This window comes from Alosa alosa, chromosome 23, assembly GCF_017589495.1.
Source record: "Alosa alosa isolate M-15738 ecotype Scorff River chromosome 23, AALO_Geno_1.1, whole genome shotgun sequence".
Taxonomy (NCBI): Eukaryota; Metazoa; Chordata; class Actinopteri; order Clupeiformes; family Clupeidae; genus Alosa; species Alosa alosa.
The window spans coordinates 24,681,979-24,698,822 of NC_063211.1; the positions used below are offsets into that span (position 1 = coordinate 24,681,979).

A 16,844-nucleotide genomic window follows, 5' to 3' on the forward strand; every position below is an offset into this window, starting at 1 on the left:
ATATTTGATTGTATGTGAAACTCACTCACAGTGTGAAAGTCTATTCCAAAATAAAAAGGCATTGTTTGACATCTCAGCCAAATAAATAAGTGACTTGTTGTAATCCTTCAAACCCAAGATTATGTGCTTATTATATTCAAGAAATTCTGTGAAATTCTGAATGCCCTGTAATTTGTCACATTTGTCTGACGTCTGTTTCAAAATATTTCCATTTGGAATATGATATTGGGACCACATGGCAATGCATGAGAAACTGCACAATGACTTATAATTAGGCAAGGCGCAAAAAATGCCAAGCATGACACAGTGAAGAACAGTGATCTGGAAAGTCACCCAAAACTGTTGGAATATTTGGAAATCAAAGATAGATGCATCATCTCTCTCTCTCTCTCCCTCTCTCTCTCTGTGTCACACACAGACAGACACACGCACACACAAGCGTACACACACAGAGGGTAATCAATTGTTAAAGAGGGAAGAAACTGAGGCAAGTGAGATTCATAAAGCAACAGACTCCTTATGCATCATTCACTATTTTTACCTGCATTAATAATTAAACGTAAGCTTGAATGAAAACTAGCTGAATATTTCATAATTTTCCCTCAGAGGGAGAATCTGTGGGACTGCCTACAGGGTATTCAAATATTTGGGGTTTATGTGGTTTTCAGACATCTTTGGCAGTTGCACACACTTTACATCACTACCATGTCATACTCTTTCTCTCTCTCTCTCTCTTTCTCTCTCTCTCTCTCACTCCAGTGTGGGGTTGAAGAGGAAATCTTCAGCCCTTTCAGACACCTGCTCACACAGGCTCACCTAATTTTTAAACTCATGACACAGGTTTCTATGGAAACCACGCAATAGCCTCTCACAATCATTATTGTATTTTCAGATGAAAAAAGAACAGATGTGAATTTTGGGGAGGCAGAGAGCTGGAACTCTCTCTGTCTATTTTCCTAATTATTTCACACTCAATACATTTCATACCACTACAACACGTTACAATACATTGCACACCACAGAATGAGAGCTAGAGAGAGTGTGTGAGAGAGAGACTATTGATGTTTATATAAAAGCAATGAGCACATACAAACAGAAAATAGGCCTAAGAAAGAAAACATGGAGTCTGCAGACCAAACTCCTCTTAGGTTTAATGGTTTCCCACATTTGTGATGTTTCGGTGCCCAAGCTGCATGTTTTTTTTTTTTTTTTTTATGTACACAACATTTGATAGACATAACCTGTTAAACTCATGGTCGTCCTAGTGATTGTCTGCTTAAAACTGGTCTAACCTTTGCTGTGATGCTAGCCACATGGGTTAGCAACAAACTGATGCTGTTCAATTTTAATGTGTGTGTGTGTGTGTGTGTGTGTGTGTGTGTGTGAGAGAGAGAGAGAGTGGGTCACTCACAATGGAGCCAGGTGCTGAGTGGGTATGTGAGTTCTGAGGGGAGCGAAGCACTGTGGGAAGACCTCTCCCTGGACTAGAGCCATTTCCCCCCTGAACCCCCTAGATTAGCCTACCTAATTGAAGCCTAAACAAACTTGACTCAACCATTGCTTCAAAATTAAAACAATTAGAAAAAAAAACTTGAAAGAAAATTACATTAAACAAATAAGTAAAGTCAATGTGTATAAATTAATAAAATCTTACAAATTGGCACCATATTTAACTCAAATTCAAAATTACAAATAGAAAGCTATTGACAAGGTACAGGCTCAGCGATCATAGCCTCGCCATAGAAAAGGGGTGACAGTGACACAGGCAAACCTGGTTGGCCCCTGAAAAAAGGGTGTGTGCTCACTGTGATAATGTAGTAGAAAATGAGCAGCATTTTCTCACTGAATGCAAAAGATACACGATTAAGGGAAGAATATTTTATTAAAATCGGAGATATCTGTCCTGAATTTCTTATAAAAACCAAATACTTTCATTCCTCCTGAAGTAGGTTAGACAATTGTGTCTGCCACATCCTGAGAGAACAGCCCATTCTATGATCAATAACATAATGTAGGTGTTTTTTTTTCTGTTGTGTTTCTTTTCTCTGTTCATTTAATCAGCCAGGTGTTATAATAATAATAATAACATTATTATTATTATTATTATTATTATTATTATTATGGTTGTTGTTGTTGTTGTTGTTGTTATTGTTGTTGTTAATGCTATTAAATTATTAATGATTTGGCAATACTATAAAATGTACATGCAATCTAATAAAAGCTTGTTGAATTGAATTGAATTGAATTGAGAGAGAGAGAGGGGAGGAGGGGGGGCAGCGAACACATCAAAGGGTAAAACACACAGACAATCCTGTGATTTTTTTCCCTTTCACCTGTGTACGCTCATTAAATTGAGAAATGAACCGACTTATTTGTTAGAAGTAAAGTACAACAAACAACTTTTCTGTAGTAATTGTTTTCGTGGTAGACCTATTAATGGCTTTAAGTAGCCCCTCTTCATGATACAACGGTAAAAATCTTTGAAGGAAAAAAATCATTGAAGTGCAGGCAACCTGAAGTGCAGGCAACCTGCGCCTCTAGTGGCCAAAGCAAAGAGGACAGGCGATTCAAAAAGGCGCTAACCATATTGACCCCCTTCAACACCCGTAGCTCCATCTCTCTCTCATCTCTGCAGCTGTCACAAGTAACGCTTAAGACGATAAAAACTACTTAGGGTCGGTCAGAATTAATCTTCAAGATATTTATCTGTCGCCAGCAGGCTACCACAGGTTTGTGCATTGTATCTATTTAAGCGCTACGAACAGTATGAAGTGAATATGATTGCAGATACCTGGCCTAGCCAATACTGCTTTCAGTTGATAATGAAACAGCTAGCATTACATTGCTAACATTAGCAAGCTAACTGATTCGTATCCTTGTTTGACTGAATAAGTATTCGATGCTAGCCAGCTAGGCAGGGATGGGATGTAGACTAGGTGGCTTGCGTGATCGTCCACATAGGCCAACGCTCGTTGTGCAGTTAATACTATGTTGTTGACTGTTGTTACTATATAACTATCCATTAATATACATGAATGATGCTGCGGAGTCAGGTCTTTTGTGTGATTCCTGTCATTTGAACGCTAAACACCCACTAAAGCATAGAATGGGTTACAACGCCCAGTTCCACGAACTGCTTCACATCCGGATGACGAACCCGGCCGTAGCAGATTGTTTTGAGAACGTCTGTCAGTCGTTGTTTGATGAATATTTTAATGATAAATAACGTTAGTCGCACATTCTGTCACATTTGTTGCCTACAGTCAGTCTGGCCATACACCCTTGATCGACTTACGTCAGTCTGTCAGCACTTGACATCGGACTGACCATATCACAAATAGTCCAGCTCATTGCTTAAGATTAGTAGCCTAATAGTCTTTTCTTGTCTTGGTAATATTTCAAATGCTAGATCGTAAACTCTTAAAATAATTAATCTGCAAATGTTTTTTGTGCAGCGGCCTCCGAAGGCTGTCGCGAACTTTTAACATTAACCGACTGATATATAGATTTATAGATATATTTAGATTATTAGTATTATAATGATGTTGCTGTTGATGATGAGTATTATTATTGTTATAATTATTGTTATATATATATCTAGACTTATATATATTACTAGACTATCTCCTCAAGAATTGATCATAGGCTAGTGCTGAAACAGTAACGGTATTGTCTTTGCTGTGCTTCTCTGTCACAAGGCTAGAACGTGATCTTACCAGACTAAATTTAAGTTTAAGAAGCTGTAAGCTCAATATGTTTATTATCCTTGCCAAGGAGTAAATCAACAACATCTATCCTAAGGAAAAACCCACAGAACATTTTAAGGCACTCACAGAACCATCCCCATAGAGGCACTAAACATTCGAAATTCTGATATTTAGAGCCAGGAAAAAAAATTACTCCTCTAGCCTGCAGCACTAGATGTAAAGGTGTGGCAATTATGTTATAGAATAATTATAGTATAGTATAGCATAGTCAACCATTGACCCATTAATACCCTTAGGAAAATAACAAATGTTAGAGAACAAGCTTTAGCTTTAAGCTTTAAGCGCTTATGTGTTATGGTTTATATAATGTTGTTTTATTTTAATTGGGCTGTTAATTAATTTGACATTATTGTTTATTATTGATATTCTCCTTAATGTAGTCTTAGCATGTCATTGTTTTTATATTATAGATTGAATTGACATTATTGTTTTATTATTGCCTTTCCCCTTTTTTACATTGCTTTTTATTAGGCTATTGCTTGAATTGATATTATTGTGTACTACAACTATTCTCCTTACTATATTTGACCTACATTTTAATCTGTTCCCTGTTCATTTTTAAATATTATTATTTAAATTGTATTATTATTATTGTTTTGTATTTATGTGTCGCTTTGGACAAAGGCGTCTGCTAAATCCATAACCATAACCATAACAACAAAATTATTAGTGCTGTCAGTTAAACGCGTTATTAACGGCGTTAACTGAAACCTATTTGAACGGCGTCAATTTTTTTTATCGCGAGATTAACGTTCATTTTGGTGTAACAAACTTTGTAGTTTTTTCACATGCTGTTGCAACAACTAGTAACGTTAGAACAACTACAACTCCACATCGATCTAGCCAGACCGGAAACTAAACAATACGCACTGACGAATGGAATGTAACAGAACGTTGTATGTGCTGCATACACGCCCCCTTTTAGGGGGAAGATGACTGATATAATGGAAATCTATGCTGCATCAAAGTGGAGAGCGAAACGTGCTTATAGTAAACTTACTAAATCTTGAAACAAACATGAATAAAAGGCACAAATAAGGTTGGTGTAAGAGTTATCTGTGTGTTTTTATGGGATTAATGTGACCATGTTCCTATGTTTTGCTCTCTCCAGTTTACTAACAGGAGTGTCACGAATGTATTGATGGGCACAGTCAAACTGCCCGTGGCTGACTAATTAAGTTCAGCAAGCTTAACTTTACATGTCATAACATCAACTAAACATAAGTCACACATTCATTCTATCACTTGTAATATAAACGTAGCCTATTTCCTACAACTAGGTGAGATAATTGGCTATACTGAAGTTCCACAGTTAGCTAGCTAGCAAGCTAACCGTTTTGCATGGGATATTATGATAAGTGTACATGCTAAATTTGTATAATACATGGGGTATTGCAAACGAATAAGGTTGGTAATGTACATCGTTTCGACATGAGTAAGTTACATAAACACAATTCTTCATAACTGCCGTGTTAGTAAAATGATTGAATGTCCTGTGAATTAATAAGTACATGTAACGTCAAGGTGTGATTACTACCTGTCTTTCAATGATATAATGTTAACATGTTTTCCGCTAAAATGGGGCGTGATGCAGATGCAGATCAAATTAATCTTTATGATGATGCGCCGTAAGCCGTTAGTAGGCTACGTAAAGGCATGCTGCACACACTTGGTTGGGCCCTATGGTTGGGCCAGAGAATGTCTAATAAGGGTTGGGCTAACGAGCCGGGCAAAGAGTAGTAGCCTAGGCTGACGCATTAGTTGTGTGCCGCCAAATATTTTCCTCTTTGGCTGCTACTATTTGCGATGCACTCTGCTTTCGACATTCATTTACATTAGATTCCATTCTTTTCAATACAACTCCGCACACCAGCATCGCACTTTGCAGCCGTGTAATCACGATTCAGTTATATTTGGTTGCTGCTCCATAAAATTGTTCATCCAGTGTTTGCCTGTTAAAACTTTGGCGTTGATGTGTGTGGCAAGTGACAGTGCACCATAGACTGTAGGCCTATAAAATGGCAATGCACTCATGTTGAAAAGTTCCTTATTTTCAACTGAACTCAAAGGTAATGAATATAGTATGAATATAATATTTTCTGTTTGTTATACCCTTTATAATGTGTGTAGGCCTACATTGTGTGCATGCACTTCTGCAGTAGCATTTATTTCAGTTTATATCGGCTATATTTCTGAAGAATATAGTGTTGCCTCAGGTCTGCTGCACATCTTTTGAAATTTGATATGAAATAATCAAATAGACCTATGTCTTAAAGTTCAGTTAATAAAGTAACTTGCTTTGCTTTCATTTGAATCCCAATCAAGATAAACAATAATTGCTTTATTGTTAATATGGACTCCTGGAAAGTTCAGAAATGCAAAATAATAGAATTTTAATCACATGATAAAATATGTGATTAATCGTGATTAACTATAGGAATTCAGCGATTAATCGTGATTAAAAATTTTTATCGTTTGACAGCACTAAAAATTATATAATAAAATAATCATTATTAACCAAAATAGACATTTACATTTGTGTGTGTGTTTAGCTTTGGCAGAACATGTCTGATAAGAGTGAGCTGAAGGCGGAGCTGGAGAGGAAGAAACAGCGTCTGGCCCAGATCCGCGAAGAGAAGAAGAGGAAAGAGGAGGAGCGCAAGAAGAAGGAGGTAAAGATAGAGCTGGAGCTGATCTGGAGTGGGGAGACAGGTGTCAATGTATTACTGATGTATTTCATCAACATGTATGCCAGGTGGTTTAAAAATGTTTGTGAGTGTGTGTGTGTGTTTGTGAGCATGTAGTGAGAGAGTTGCTCAGTCGACATCATATCTCCATCGGCAGGCTGATGGCCGAAAGGAGGGGGCATCTCCTCCACAGGATGACTCGGACCTGGAGAGGAAGAGGAGAGAGGCCGAGGTTTTGCTCCAGAGCATGGGCATCACCCCAGACACGGCCATGGGTGAGAATTATGGGAAACGTAGTTTTATGTCACTCTGCCATCTTCAGTCCAAAGGTATTGGGAAATGTTAAAACGGCAGCATTCAAGTTGTGCACGTACTGTTGTACTATTGTTGTCATAGCTTAAATGCAAACTGGAACAAGAATTAATTAGGTTGCAATTGGAAACTCTGGACAGGTGATGCAGTGTTGTTTAGCACCTAAATTAACACATTTTGATGCTTGACTGAATTTCTGGCTGTAAAAAAAGAAAAGTGTTGAAATGCTAAAACCTTGAAACATATATCCTAGGCTATAGAGTTCCATGAATTGACATGATAAGGTTACCTATGTGTAGAAAGTAAACTTTTCAGCCAAAGATCAGTGGTGACACTGGCATTTTTAGAAAATAAGATCGTGATCAAATTGGAAGTATAATGTATAATCCAGTAAAATCTAGAACCCATCTAGATTCTATTTTGTGGACAACATTGATTCTTTTGTTCCAGGATGTATGGGAGTTTAAAAAGAGAATCAAGAAAACATAATGAGACTAGCAGCAGGGGGTAGCAGTGAGCCATGTGAAAGAGGGATAAACCCAGTGTTGTGATGTGCATGAGAAATGTAGAAGAGAAGAAGTCGCTTATTTGTCTTCAGCGTGGTCAATGTGAATACTACGTTGACTTGTGTTTGCATGGGAATTGCATCTCTTTGCTAACTCTTCATGTCATGTTTGCATGTGGGTTGCTTTTCCTGATGCTTGTGTGTTTGTTCATTTGTTTTGCACTTGCTTTGGATGTGTTTTTTGCATGGACATTTTCTTGTGTGTCTTGTTCATTCCACTGAAAGATACTTTTTGTTATCTTGTATGTGGAATGGTCACTTTTGTCTTCATCTTTTTTATTTTTTGAACTGCATGTTGTCTCTGCATGGATTTTAACACATATTTTCTGTTTTGTCTTTCTCTTCTCTTCCCCTTATATATTTTCCCATTTTTATTTTTTGTTGACTCTTCTCTTTGTTTTTGTTTTTTTATGTGGTTCCTCTTGTTTCCTCCATTACATAACAATCACATGCTCTCCTGTTCACCCCTCGTCTCTCATTTCCACCCTCTCTTCCCACCATTTGTGTGTATGTGTGTGTGTGTGTGTGTGTGTGTGTGTGTACATTTTCTTGTGTGTGTATCCATGTGTCTGCATTCCTGTTTGTTTGTGTCTCTACATGTTTGTGTGGGTGTGTTTGTCTCTGTGTGTGTGTGTGTGTGTGTGTGTGTGTGTGTATGTGAGTAGTTCAGCCCCTGAGAGTTGTAACAGAGGACACATGTCTGTTTCACTATCTAGTCCCCCCTCCCATGTCCCCCAGTGCCAAGTCAGTGGGCACACCTAGCGAGGCTGGCAGCCAGGACTCCGGAGATGGCACCACTGGGCCCAGGTGGGGGCACACAAACAAACAAACAAACACATACACACACACACAAACCCACACACACAAATAAACACACACACACAAGCCCACACACAAACAAACACACACACACACAAACAAACACACACACATAACAAACAAACACACAAACAATCAGCCAAAATAAAAGCAATAATTCACATATTGACAAACAAATGTTTGAGGTGCTGTATGTTGGTAATAAATGTGTGGTAGTTGTGTTTCAGTGTTTACACGTGCTGTGGACCAAAGCTTCGGGCTCTCAGCGTCTGTTTTACTGCTTTGTCTTAATCTTTTAGAACATTCAGATCCATTTGGGAGTGAAAACATTGCATCAGTTGCTCTTGTGCTCAGATTAATTCCAGCTTGGTCCTGATTATTCCCAGGTCCCCTCAGGACTGGATTTGAGCTGCTATTTGTCCTTTTTTCATTTTTGGATGAAAATGCTCTGGCTGTGGCACAAAATTACAGTGTGGGTGTGTGTGTGCGTGTGAGAGAGTGAGAGAGAGAGAGAGTGAGTGAGAGTGAGTGAGTGAGAGAGTGAGTGAGAGTGAGTGAGTGAGAGAGTGTGAGTGGTTCACAGCTGGAGGGAACCCACAGAAAGATCATAACGTTACTTAATTCTAAGTAGTCTTAGATACAATGTAGTAAATGAATAAGTAAGGGTTTCTTCTCATATTGGTATAAAATATTACATTTGACTAATTCTAACCATAATGTAACCATGACAATGAGCTAAGGCTGCTGATATGGATTAACCCACAAACATGTACACTCCGATGTGTATTTTAAAAAAACGGCCAGAACACTACACATGTAGTGTTGTTTATCTGAGGTGGTGCTGTTTTGTTTGTCCACTCTTTGACCTTTGAAACGTCTGTTCTATGTTGACTGTATGCATGTGTGTGTTTGGGTGAATGTGCTGCGTTTGATTTCTCTTTTGCTGTAACCTCAAGAGCACTGTATGGGTTACAAGTCTCTCTCTCATTGCAGCTCTAACAAGATGTTGTGTGTGTATGCCTGTATGTTTGTCTGCATGCTGTGTGTGTGTGTGTGTGTGTGTGTGTGTGCGTGTGTGCGTGTGTGGTGTGTGTGTGTGTGTGTGTGTGTGTGTTTCTCTGTTGCTGTGCCTCTAACAGGACTCTGCACTGGGACTCTGATCCGTCCACTCTCCTGCTCCACTCTGATTCTCACCTGGGGTACTGCCACACTGCTCTCCTCTACTCCTCCCTCTCCCTCCATCCCTCCATCCCTCCCTCCACCCATCCATTCCTAGCTCATCTCGCTTCCCATGTTCTGTTGTTCCCCCAGGTCTTGATATCCATTTCCTGTTTAATCAGCATCTCTCTCTCCATCTCCATGCCTGCTGTAGTTCCTTTAATCCTCCGCCTAATTCTCCTCCTTTAGAACCTGCATTTCATCCCTTCGCCTGTGGTGGGTTTGGGAACATCTGTGTGTGTGTGTGTGTGTGTGTGAGTGTGTGACAGAGCAATAGGTTGATTGTGGGCACAAGTGCACATAGTTTGGTTCCCTCCTCCCCCCTCTGTGTGTCTTATGGTGCATTCACTTTGGCGTGCGGGTGTATTGATGGTCCATTTTTGTGTGTGTGTGTGTGTGTGTGTGTGTGTGTTGTGTTTTCTCAGACGCGGCCCATTGAAACTGGGCATGGTGAAGGTCACTCATGTGGACTTCCCCCCGAAAGAGATCGTCTCCTACAGCAAGGAGACACAGACTCCCACACAGACCCAGCCGAAAGATGGTAAAGTTACAGATCTTTATCTAACACACGCACATCACACGCACACACACACACACACACACACCACACTGACATAGACAAAGGCATGTAACATTAGCCTTTATATTCATCTTCATAGTATCATAGTATGCGTGCACGTGCACACATTCACTCTTTAAGGCCAAGCTGGTCTGTAGATGTGATTGAGGGTACGGATGAAGTGAGTCCTATGTAGTAGGTGACAGGGCTCTGTTGATGCGTGCGTTAACACACTGGATGAATACTGATTTGCAGAGGAAGAGGAGGAGGAGGAGCTGCCCGTGATGCCGCCTGCTTTGGAGACTCAGGAGGACGCTCCTGCTCAGAAGGAGGATGAGGAAGGTATGCCTTCATCATTATCACATCAGCGTCTCTCTCTTTTCCTCTCCTCCCGTAACCTTATTTGCAAAGTGGAGTGAGTGGGATTTAGCAGAGACTTCTGTCTGAAGTGGCAGGGACTCGGCGTCAGATTCTGGATTGGATTTTGGACCCCAGATGGGCTGCTACTGTTGCTCCACCACTCCCTTGTTTGTCTCTCACTTTCACTCCTTTATCCTCCCCTGTTCTTTCCCTTCCTCTCTCATTTTTCCATCTCTCTCTTCCTTCCACTCACCCCTTCCTCTCTCTCTCTCCATCTCTCTGTGTCTTCCTCTGTCTCACCGCCTCTCTCTCTCTCTTTCCATCTCTCTCTCTCTCTCCACCTTTCTCTCTCTCTGTTTCTCTGCCTCTCTCTCTCTCTCTCTCTGAAGTCCCCCCCCATGAGCTGACGGAGGAGGAGAAGCAGCAGATCCTTCACTCGGAGGAGTTTGTGGCATTCTTTGACCACAGCTCCCGCATTGTGGAGCGCGCTCTCTCCGAGCATGTGGACGTCTTCTTTGACTACAGTGGCCGTGACCTGCAGGATAAAGAAGGGTGAGACCTGTGTGTGTGTGTGTGTGTGTGTGTGTGTGTGTGTGTGTGTGTGTGTGTGTGTGTGTGTGTGTGTGTGTGTGTGTGTGTGTGTGTGTGTGTGTGTGTGTGTGTGTGTGTGACTACAATTGTTGAATATATTTGCTTGCACATATCTGCTTTTTAGAGTGTGTGTGAGAGCTAAAAAGATCAGCTTGTTTGATGTGTATGCTTGTACACATCTGTTATTCAGTATGTTTTTCAAGTAATTTGATCCTGTGTGTGTGTGTGTGTGTGTCTGTCTGTGTTTTTCACAGAGAGTCGCAGGCGGGGGCCAAACTCTCTCTCAACAGACAGTTCACAGACGAGCGCTGGTCCAAGCACAGAGTGGTCACCTGTCTGGACTGGTCACCTCAGGTATGTGTACATCCTTTAATGGGGAAATAAGACGACACTGCTTTCACTAGTTTGCACACTCGTCTCAAAGTGTGTGTGTGTGTGTGTGTGTGTGTGTGTGTGTGTGTGTGTGTGTGTGTGTGTGTAACTATAGTACCCTGAGCTGCTGGTGGCCTCCTACAACAACAATGAGGATGCGCCACATGAGCCGGATGGAGTGGCACTGGTCTGGAACATGAAGTACAAGAAAACCACACCAGAGTATGTCTTCCACTGCCAAGTGAGTCTCTCTCTATCTCTTTCTCTCTCCTTTCTTTCTTTCTTTCTTTCTTTCTTTCTTTCTTTCTTTCTCTCTCATTCATGCACACATACACACAAATATGGCACATTGCATATTACAGGGATATTATAGTAAAGTTATAGCTAAGTTATGAAATATCTTATAAATATGTGCATGTCCAGTCACAACCTTCCAGAAGTGTGGATAAAGATGCTGGAATATTCTGTCAATTCTCACTCTTTGTGGTTTGTTGTCGCGTCGTATCCCGCAGTCTGCAGTCATGTCGGCAGCCTTTGCCCGTTTCCATCCCAACCTGGTGGTGGGCGGGACCTACTCAGGCCAGATTGTGCTGTGGGATAACCGTAGCAACAAGAGAACCCCCGTCCAGAGGACACCACTGTCTGCAGCTGCACACACGGTACACACACACACACACGCACACACACACGCACACACGCACACACACGCACACACACTGTACAGACACTTTGAAAACATAGAAGGTCCCTGCTACTGGCTTTTCTACACTGAAGTGAAATAAATTCATACACTGAGATGTAGAACCACATGACATGCAACACTAAGAGTTATGCCAGCTTACTGTTGAGTCAGCTCTGAATAAATTATTAATACATTATTCAGGCATAGGCCATTCTTACAAATGTAAATGTCTGTCTTTCTTTCTTTCTTTCTTTCTTTCTTTCTTTCTCTCTCTCTACCTGTAGCATCCTGTATACTGCGTAAATGTGGTGGGAACCCAAAATGCCCACAACCTCATCAGCATCTCTACAGATGGCAAGATGTGTTCCTGGAGCCTGGACATGTTGTCTCAGCCACAGGTACAAACACACACACGCACACACACAAGCACACACACACACGCACACACACACACGCACATCAAATGACAGTATGGAGCTGGGACATGCTGTCTCAGCCAAAAGAGTGCGCACACACACGCACACAAGCACACTACGACTTGCAGCTACATGCTCTGTCTGCCATGGCTACCAACCCACAGTCACACGCACATGCCCACAACTACTAATACGACTGCTACAACTGTGTTTCACTCTCATGAAGGTTTCAGTAGTCCATTTGTTGATGTATGTTGTAACACATGTCTTTCTGGAAGTCCAGTCTATGTGAACGTGTGTGTAAGGTAGTCCAGTCTATGTGAGCGTGTGTGTTTCTTTCTTTCTTTCTTTCTCTCTCTCTCTACCTGTAGCATCCTGTATACTGCGTAAATGTGGTGGGAACCCAAAATGCCCACAACCTCATCAGCATCTCTACAGATGGCAAGATGTGTTCCTGGAGCCTGGACATGTGTTTACAAACACACACACGCACCTGCAGCACACACACTGTACAGACACTTTGAAAACATAGAAGGTCCCTGCTACTGGCTTTCTACACTGAAATTGAAATAATTCATACACTGAGATGTAGAACCACATGACATGCAACACTAAGAGTTATGCCAACACTGTTGAGTTAGCTCTGAATAAATTATTAATACATTATTCAGACATAGGCCATTCTTACAAATGTAAATGTCTGTCTTTCTTTCTTTCTTTCTTTCTTTCTTTCTTTCTCTCTCTACCTGTAGCATCTGTATACGCGTAAATGTGGTGGGGCCCAAAATGCCCACAACCTCATCAGCATCTCTACAGATGGCAAGATGTGTTCCTGGAGCCTGGACGTATTTGTCTCAGCCACAGGTACAAACACACACATACACACAAGCACACACACACCGCAGCACACACACACCGCATACATCAAATGACAGTATGGAGCTGGGACATGCTGTCTCAGCCAAAGAGTCACACCTGCTTACAAGCACACTTCTGACTTGCAGCTACATGACGCCATGGCTACCAACCCACAGTCCTGTTTATACAGCTACTAAAACAACTGTGTTTCCCTCTTAGAGGGTTTCAGTAGTCCATTTGTTGATGTATGTTGTAACACATGTCTTTCTGGAAGTCCAGTCTATGTGAACGTGTGTGTAAGGTTAGTGCGTCTCCTCTGTGGGGTGTGTAGGACAGTCTGGAGCTGGTGTTTAAGCAGTCCAAGGCAGTGGCTGTCACCTCCATGTCCTTCCCCCTGGGCGATGTCAACAACTTTGTGGTGGGCAGTGAGGACGGCTCTGTCTACACAGCATGCCGACACGGCAGGGTGTGTGTGTGTGTGTGTGTGTGTGTGAGTGTGTGAGGCTTTTGTTTGATTTTTAGTGAACTAAAGGGCTGTGGATTGCCCTGTTTTTGAGAATCATTATCTCAAAACATAATAAAGTTCCTATTACATCCCTTATCAACTTCTGTGTGGAGTTCAACATGGTGCTTTGTGCTTGGTTGAATGAATAACTAATCAACACGTGTGTGTTTGGTGTCTGTGTGCACGTTGTTAACTCTGCAGCAAAGCAGGCATCGGTGAGATGTTGAGGGCCACCACGGGCCAATCACAGGGCTCCACTGTCACACAGCAGCTGGCCCAGTCGACTTCTCGCACCTGTTTGTCACTTCCTCCTTCGACTGGACCGTCAAGCTGTGGAGCACCAAGGTATGTCTGCAGTCCCACTACAACACCATGCAATACACTTCTACTGCCCAATCCATATAGCTAATAGAGAACTACCAACACTTCCTTATTCATATAGCTACCTACACTACTGCATCCATATCACTGCTTGTACTACCTAATTGAGGCTAGCCAGACTTTAGTTGGATCATAATAACAAATAAATGCCTAAACTATAAGACAATTGAAGACCTAACAGAGTGATTATTTATTGATATTCACATCACAGTTTATGTACATTACAGATTATTTCCTGATACATTACAGATTTTACTTGTGTGTATGTGTGTTTTATTATACCAAACATTTTAATGGTATAGTATATTCTTTCTGCCTAAAATGGAAGTTTGATAGATTTGTGTTGGACGAGTGTACATGGAAATGTCTGTTTCTCTTTGTAGAACAACAAGCCACTGTACTCGTTTGAGGACAACTCAGACTACGTGTATGATGTCATGTGGTCTCCCACACACCCTGCTCTGTTTGCCTGTGTGGACGGAGTGGGACACCTGGATCTGTGGAACCTCAACAACGAGACCGAGGTAAACACACACACACACACACACACACAGAGACACACCGCATGAAATGTAGTCATAGTCATGCTTCTGCTTACTGGTCCACTCTTACAATATACCCACATATGAGCATGTGTTACACCGACCCATGCACTTAGTCATTTGCATTCATTCTTATGTCTCTTTCATGGACTTGCAAAAGCACCGGCACCATTTTACACTAACATTTGTGAAGAACACACTCTCAATGCAAAACTGTTGACCCTTCATATCCTCTTTTTGATTGGCTGTCGTGGCAGGTACCCACTGCGTCGGTGACGGTGGAAACCCAGCTCTCAACGCGTCGCGTAGGCTCGATCGGGGAGGGGAGGGTTGCGATGAAGGCGGTCCGGACGGTCAGGTCCTGATCTACGACGTGGGAGAGGTGAGCTGGACACGAGTGACCCAACGGTCACAACCCCACAGGCTGCCCTTCCAGCCACCGTTAGGCAGAACCAGACTGTCTGGAGTCCAGTTTCAGTCAGTTGTGTTTGCGTGGTGGTTTTGTCCATGTGTTTGTTTGAGTCACAGCAGACTTGATCTTCCCATCTTCTAGAGCGTCTTGTGTCTTTGTGCACTTCTAATGGGCTTGCTTTATAGTCAGTACATTTAACTTCTTAACGGAATACTGTTTTGTCAACAATGCACTACTGTTGTGCTGCTGTTTTATAATAAATATTCTGAATGTTTTTTTTCAAGATAAACCTTATCAGAACACAGATGGCTGTCTGAGCAGTTTAAGCTGAAGGGGGTCCTTTAGATCCAGACAGTTGATAACAGGACAATACAAGACAATATTGTCAAGTGCTGTCAGGACTCCTGTATGTGTGTGTGTGTGTGTGTGTGTGTGTTTGTTTGTTTGTGTGTGTATGTTTGTGTTTGTGTGTGTGTGTGTTTGTGTGTTTGTGTGTATGTTTGTGTTTGTGTGTAACCAGTAGTTGTGCCTGCAGACTCCTGGACAGCACTGTTGACCTTTTTAACATCCCATGAAGAGGCAAGCAGGGTGCAGCAGAGAACATATACAGTATCAGGACAATGGAATTTCCGACTCTGAAAAGAGTTAATTAATCCAGACCAAATAATTTGTCTAAAAGCGAGTGTCCACAGTGACCGTGACTGGCTCAAGCTTTGTGGCTTTATGCTTTTGTCTACATCCTACATCCAATGGTGGTCAGTCTAAGTCGTAGAATGACCCAGGGCATGTGTCTTTGCTTGTTATTGTTTTATAGCACATAGTTTGCCTTGATTTTGCCATTTTCAGATAGTTCAATTAGCTAAATTGATGTGTATTGTGGTTCTTGTTGACCAAAACTAATCATGTGTTTGTTTGTCCTCTCTGCAGCAAATCTCAGTCCCGCGGCCAGATGAGTGGACGCGCTTTGTGCGCACGCTCTCGGAGATCAATGAAAACCGGGAGGATGCAGAAGAGCTCGCCGCCCAGCGATTGGCTGCCTGATTGCTAGGGCAGCTTTGAACTAATCCAATTGGTTATTTGGATCCAGCCTGCACTCTCTTCTCCTGCGTGTTTTTATTTAAACAGTTCCCTGGCATGAAAACTGACTAACCTCCACATTCAGGAATGTTTTAAACTAGCTATACCAACACTAACTCAGTACCTACCGCTGCAATATGCAAAACTTTTTATCTTTCGACTTTTTTGTAGTACTGTTTTTCAGTGCATTAACTTAAACTTTCGACATCAATTGTATTTATTTAGTAATGAGCTTCTTTTTATTCTTCATAAAATGTTATTTTATACTCTAAGCAGTATAAGCCGCGTTAGAAACACTAACCATTATATTAGACACGACATAGGGACGGGGGGGTTCTCTTCCTGACTTTGTATCATCTGTAGAAAGACGGAAAAGCTGACCTATCATAAGTGCAGTCCAGCAGTGGCTTGCCAATCACAAGTGCGGTCCTGCAGTCAAGTCCCACCTCTCTGACCCTGACGCCTTAAGCCCCACTCACCCCCCAGCCCAGCGCACCAACCAGCCTTGAGTTCCGTAGAACCACACCTGTTAGATACCCATTCCGTAGTCGCATTCCAGAGTCATTGAGGGTTTGTTACTCATCCCTTCACACAGAGGACAGTTCAGGTAAATGTAGAACTGTCACAGAGCCCATAACAGTATCTCACCTCACCTAGTGTAGGACAGTAGAGATTTTACTGTATAAACTACTTAAGTAACTCTTTGATTGTAACAGATGGA

General features: G+C 41.7%; 1 protein-coding gene across 4 annotated transcripts; it reads left to right on the top strand.

Moving 5' to 3' along the window:
• Positions 1 to 2,587: 2,587 nt before the first annotated feature.
• Positions 2,588 to 14,939, top strand: dync1i2b (dynein, cytoplasmic 1, intermediate chain 2b). Of its 4 annotated transcripts, none has more exons than XM_048234338.1 (16): positions 2,588 to 2,729; positions 6,320 to 6,439; positions 6,612 to 6,729; positions 7,997 to 8,138; positions 9,290 to 9,349; positions 9,794 to 9,909; positions 10,183 to 10,269; positions 10,677 to 10,839; positions 11,133 to 11,232; positions 11,366 to 11,491; positions 11,763 to 11,909; positions 12,217 to 12,330; positions 13,538 to 13,671; positions 13,913 to 14,056; positions 14,476 to 14,616; positions 14,892 to 14,939. In XM_048234338.1, exons 2-16 carry the CDS (start codon positions 6,332 to 6,334, stop codon positions 14,908 to 14,910), a joined length of 1,719 nt encoding a protein of 572 aa, XP_048090295.1. In that variant the 5' UTR covers positions 2,588 to 2,729; positions 6,320 to 6,331; the 3' UTR covers positions 14,911 to 14,939. The 4 variants fall into 4 exon arrangements, with proteins under 4 accessions (XP_048090295.1, XP_048090296.1, XP_048090297.1 ...); XM_048234339.1 differs by having other exon boundaries at positions 8,048 to 8,138; XM_048234340.1 differs by lacking the exon at positions 9,290 to 9,349.
• Positions 14,940 to 16,844: the final 1,905 nt, after the last annotated feature.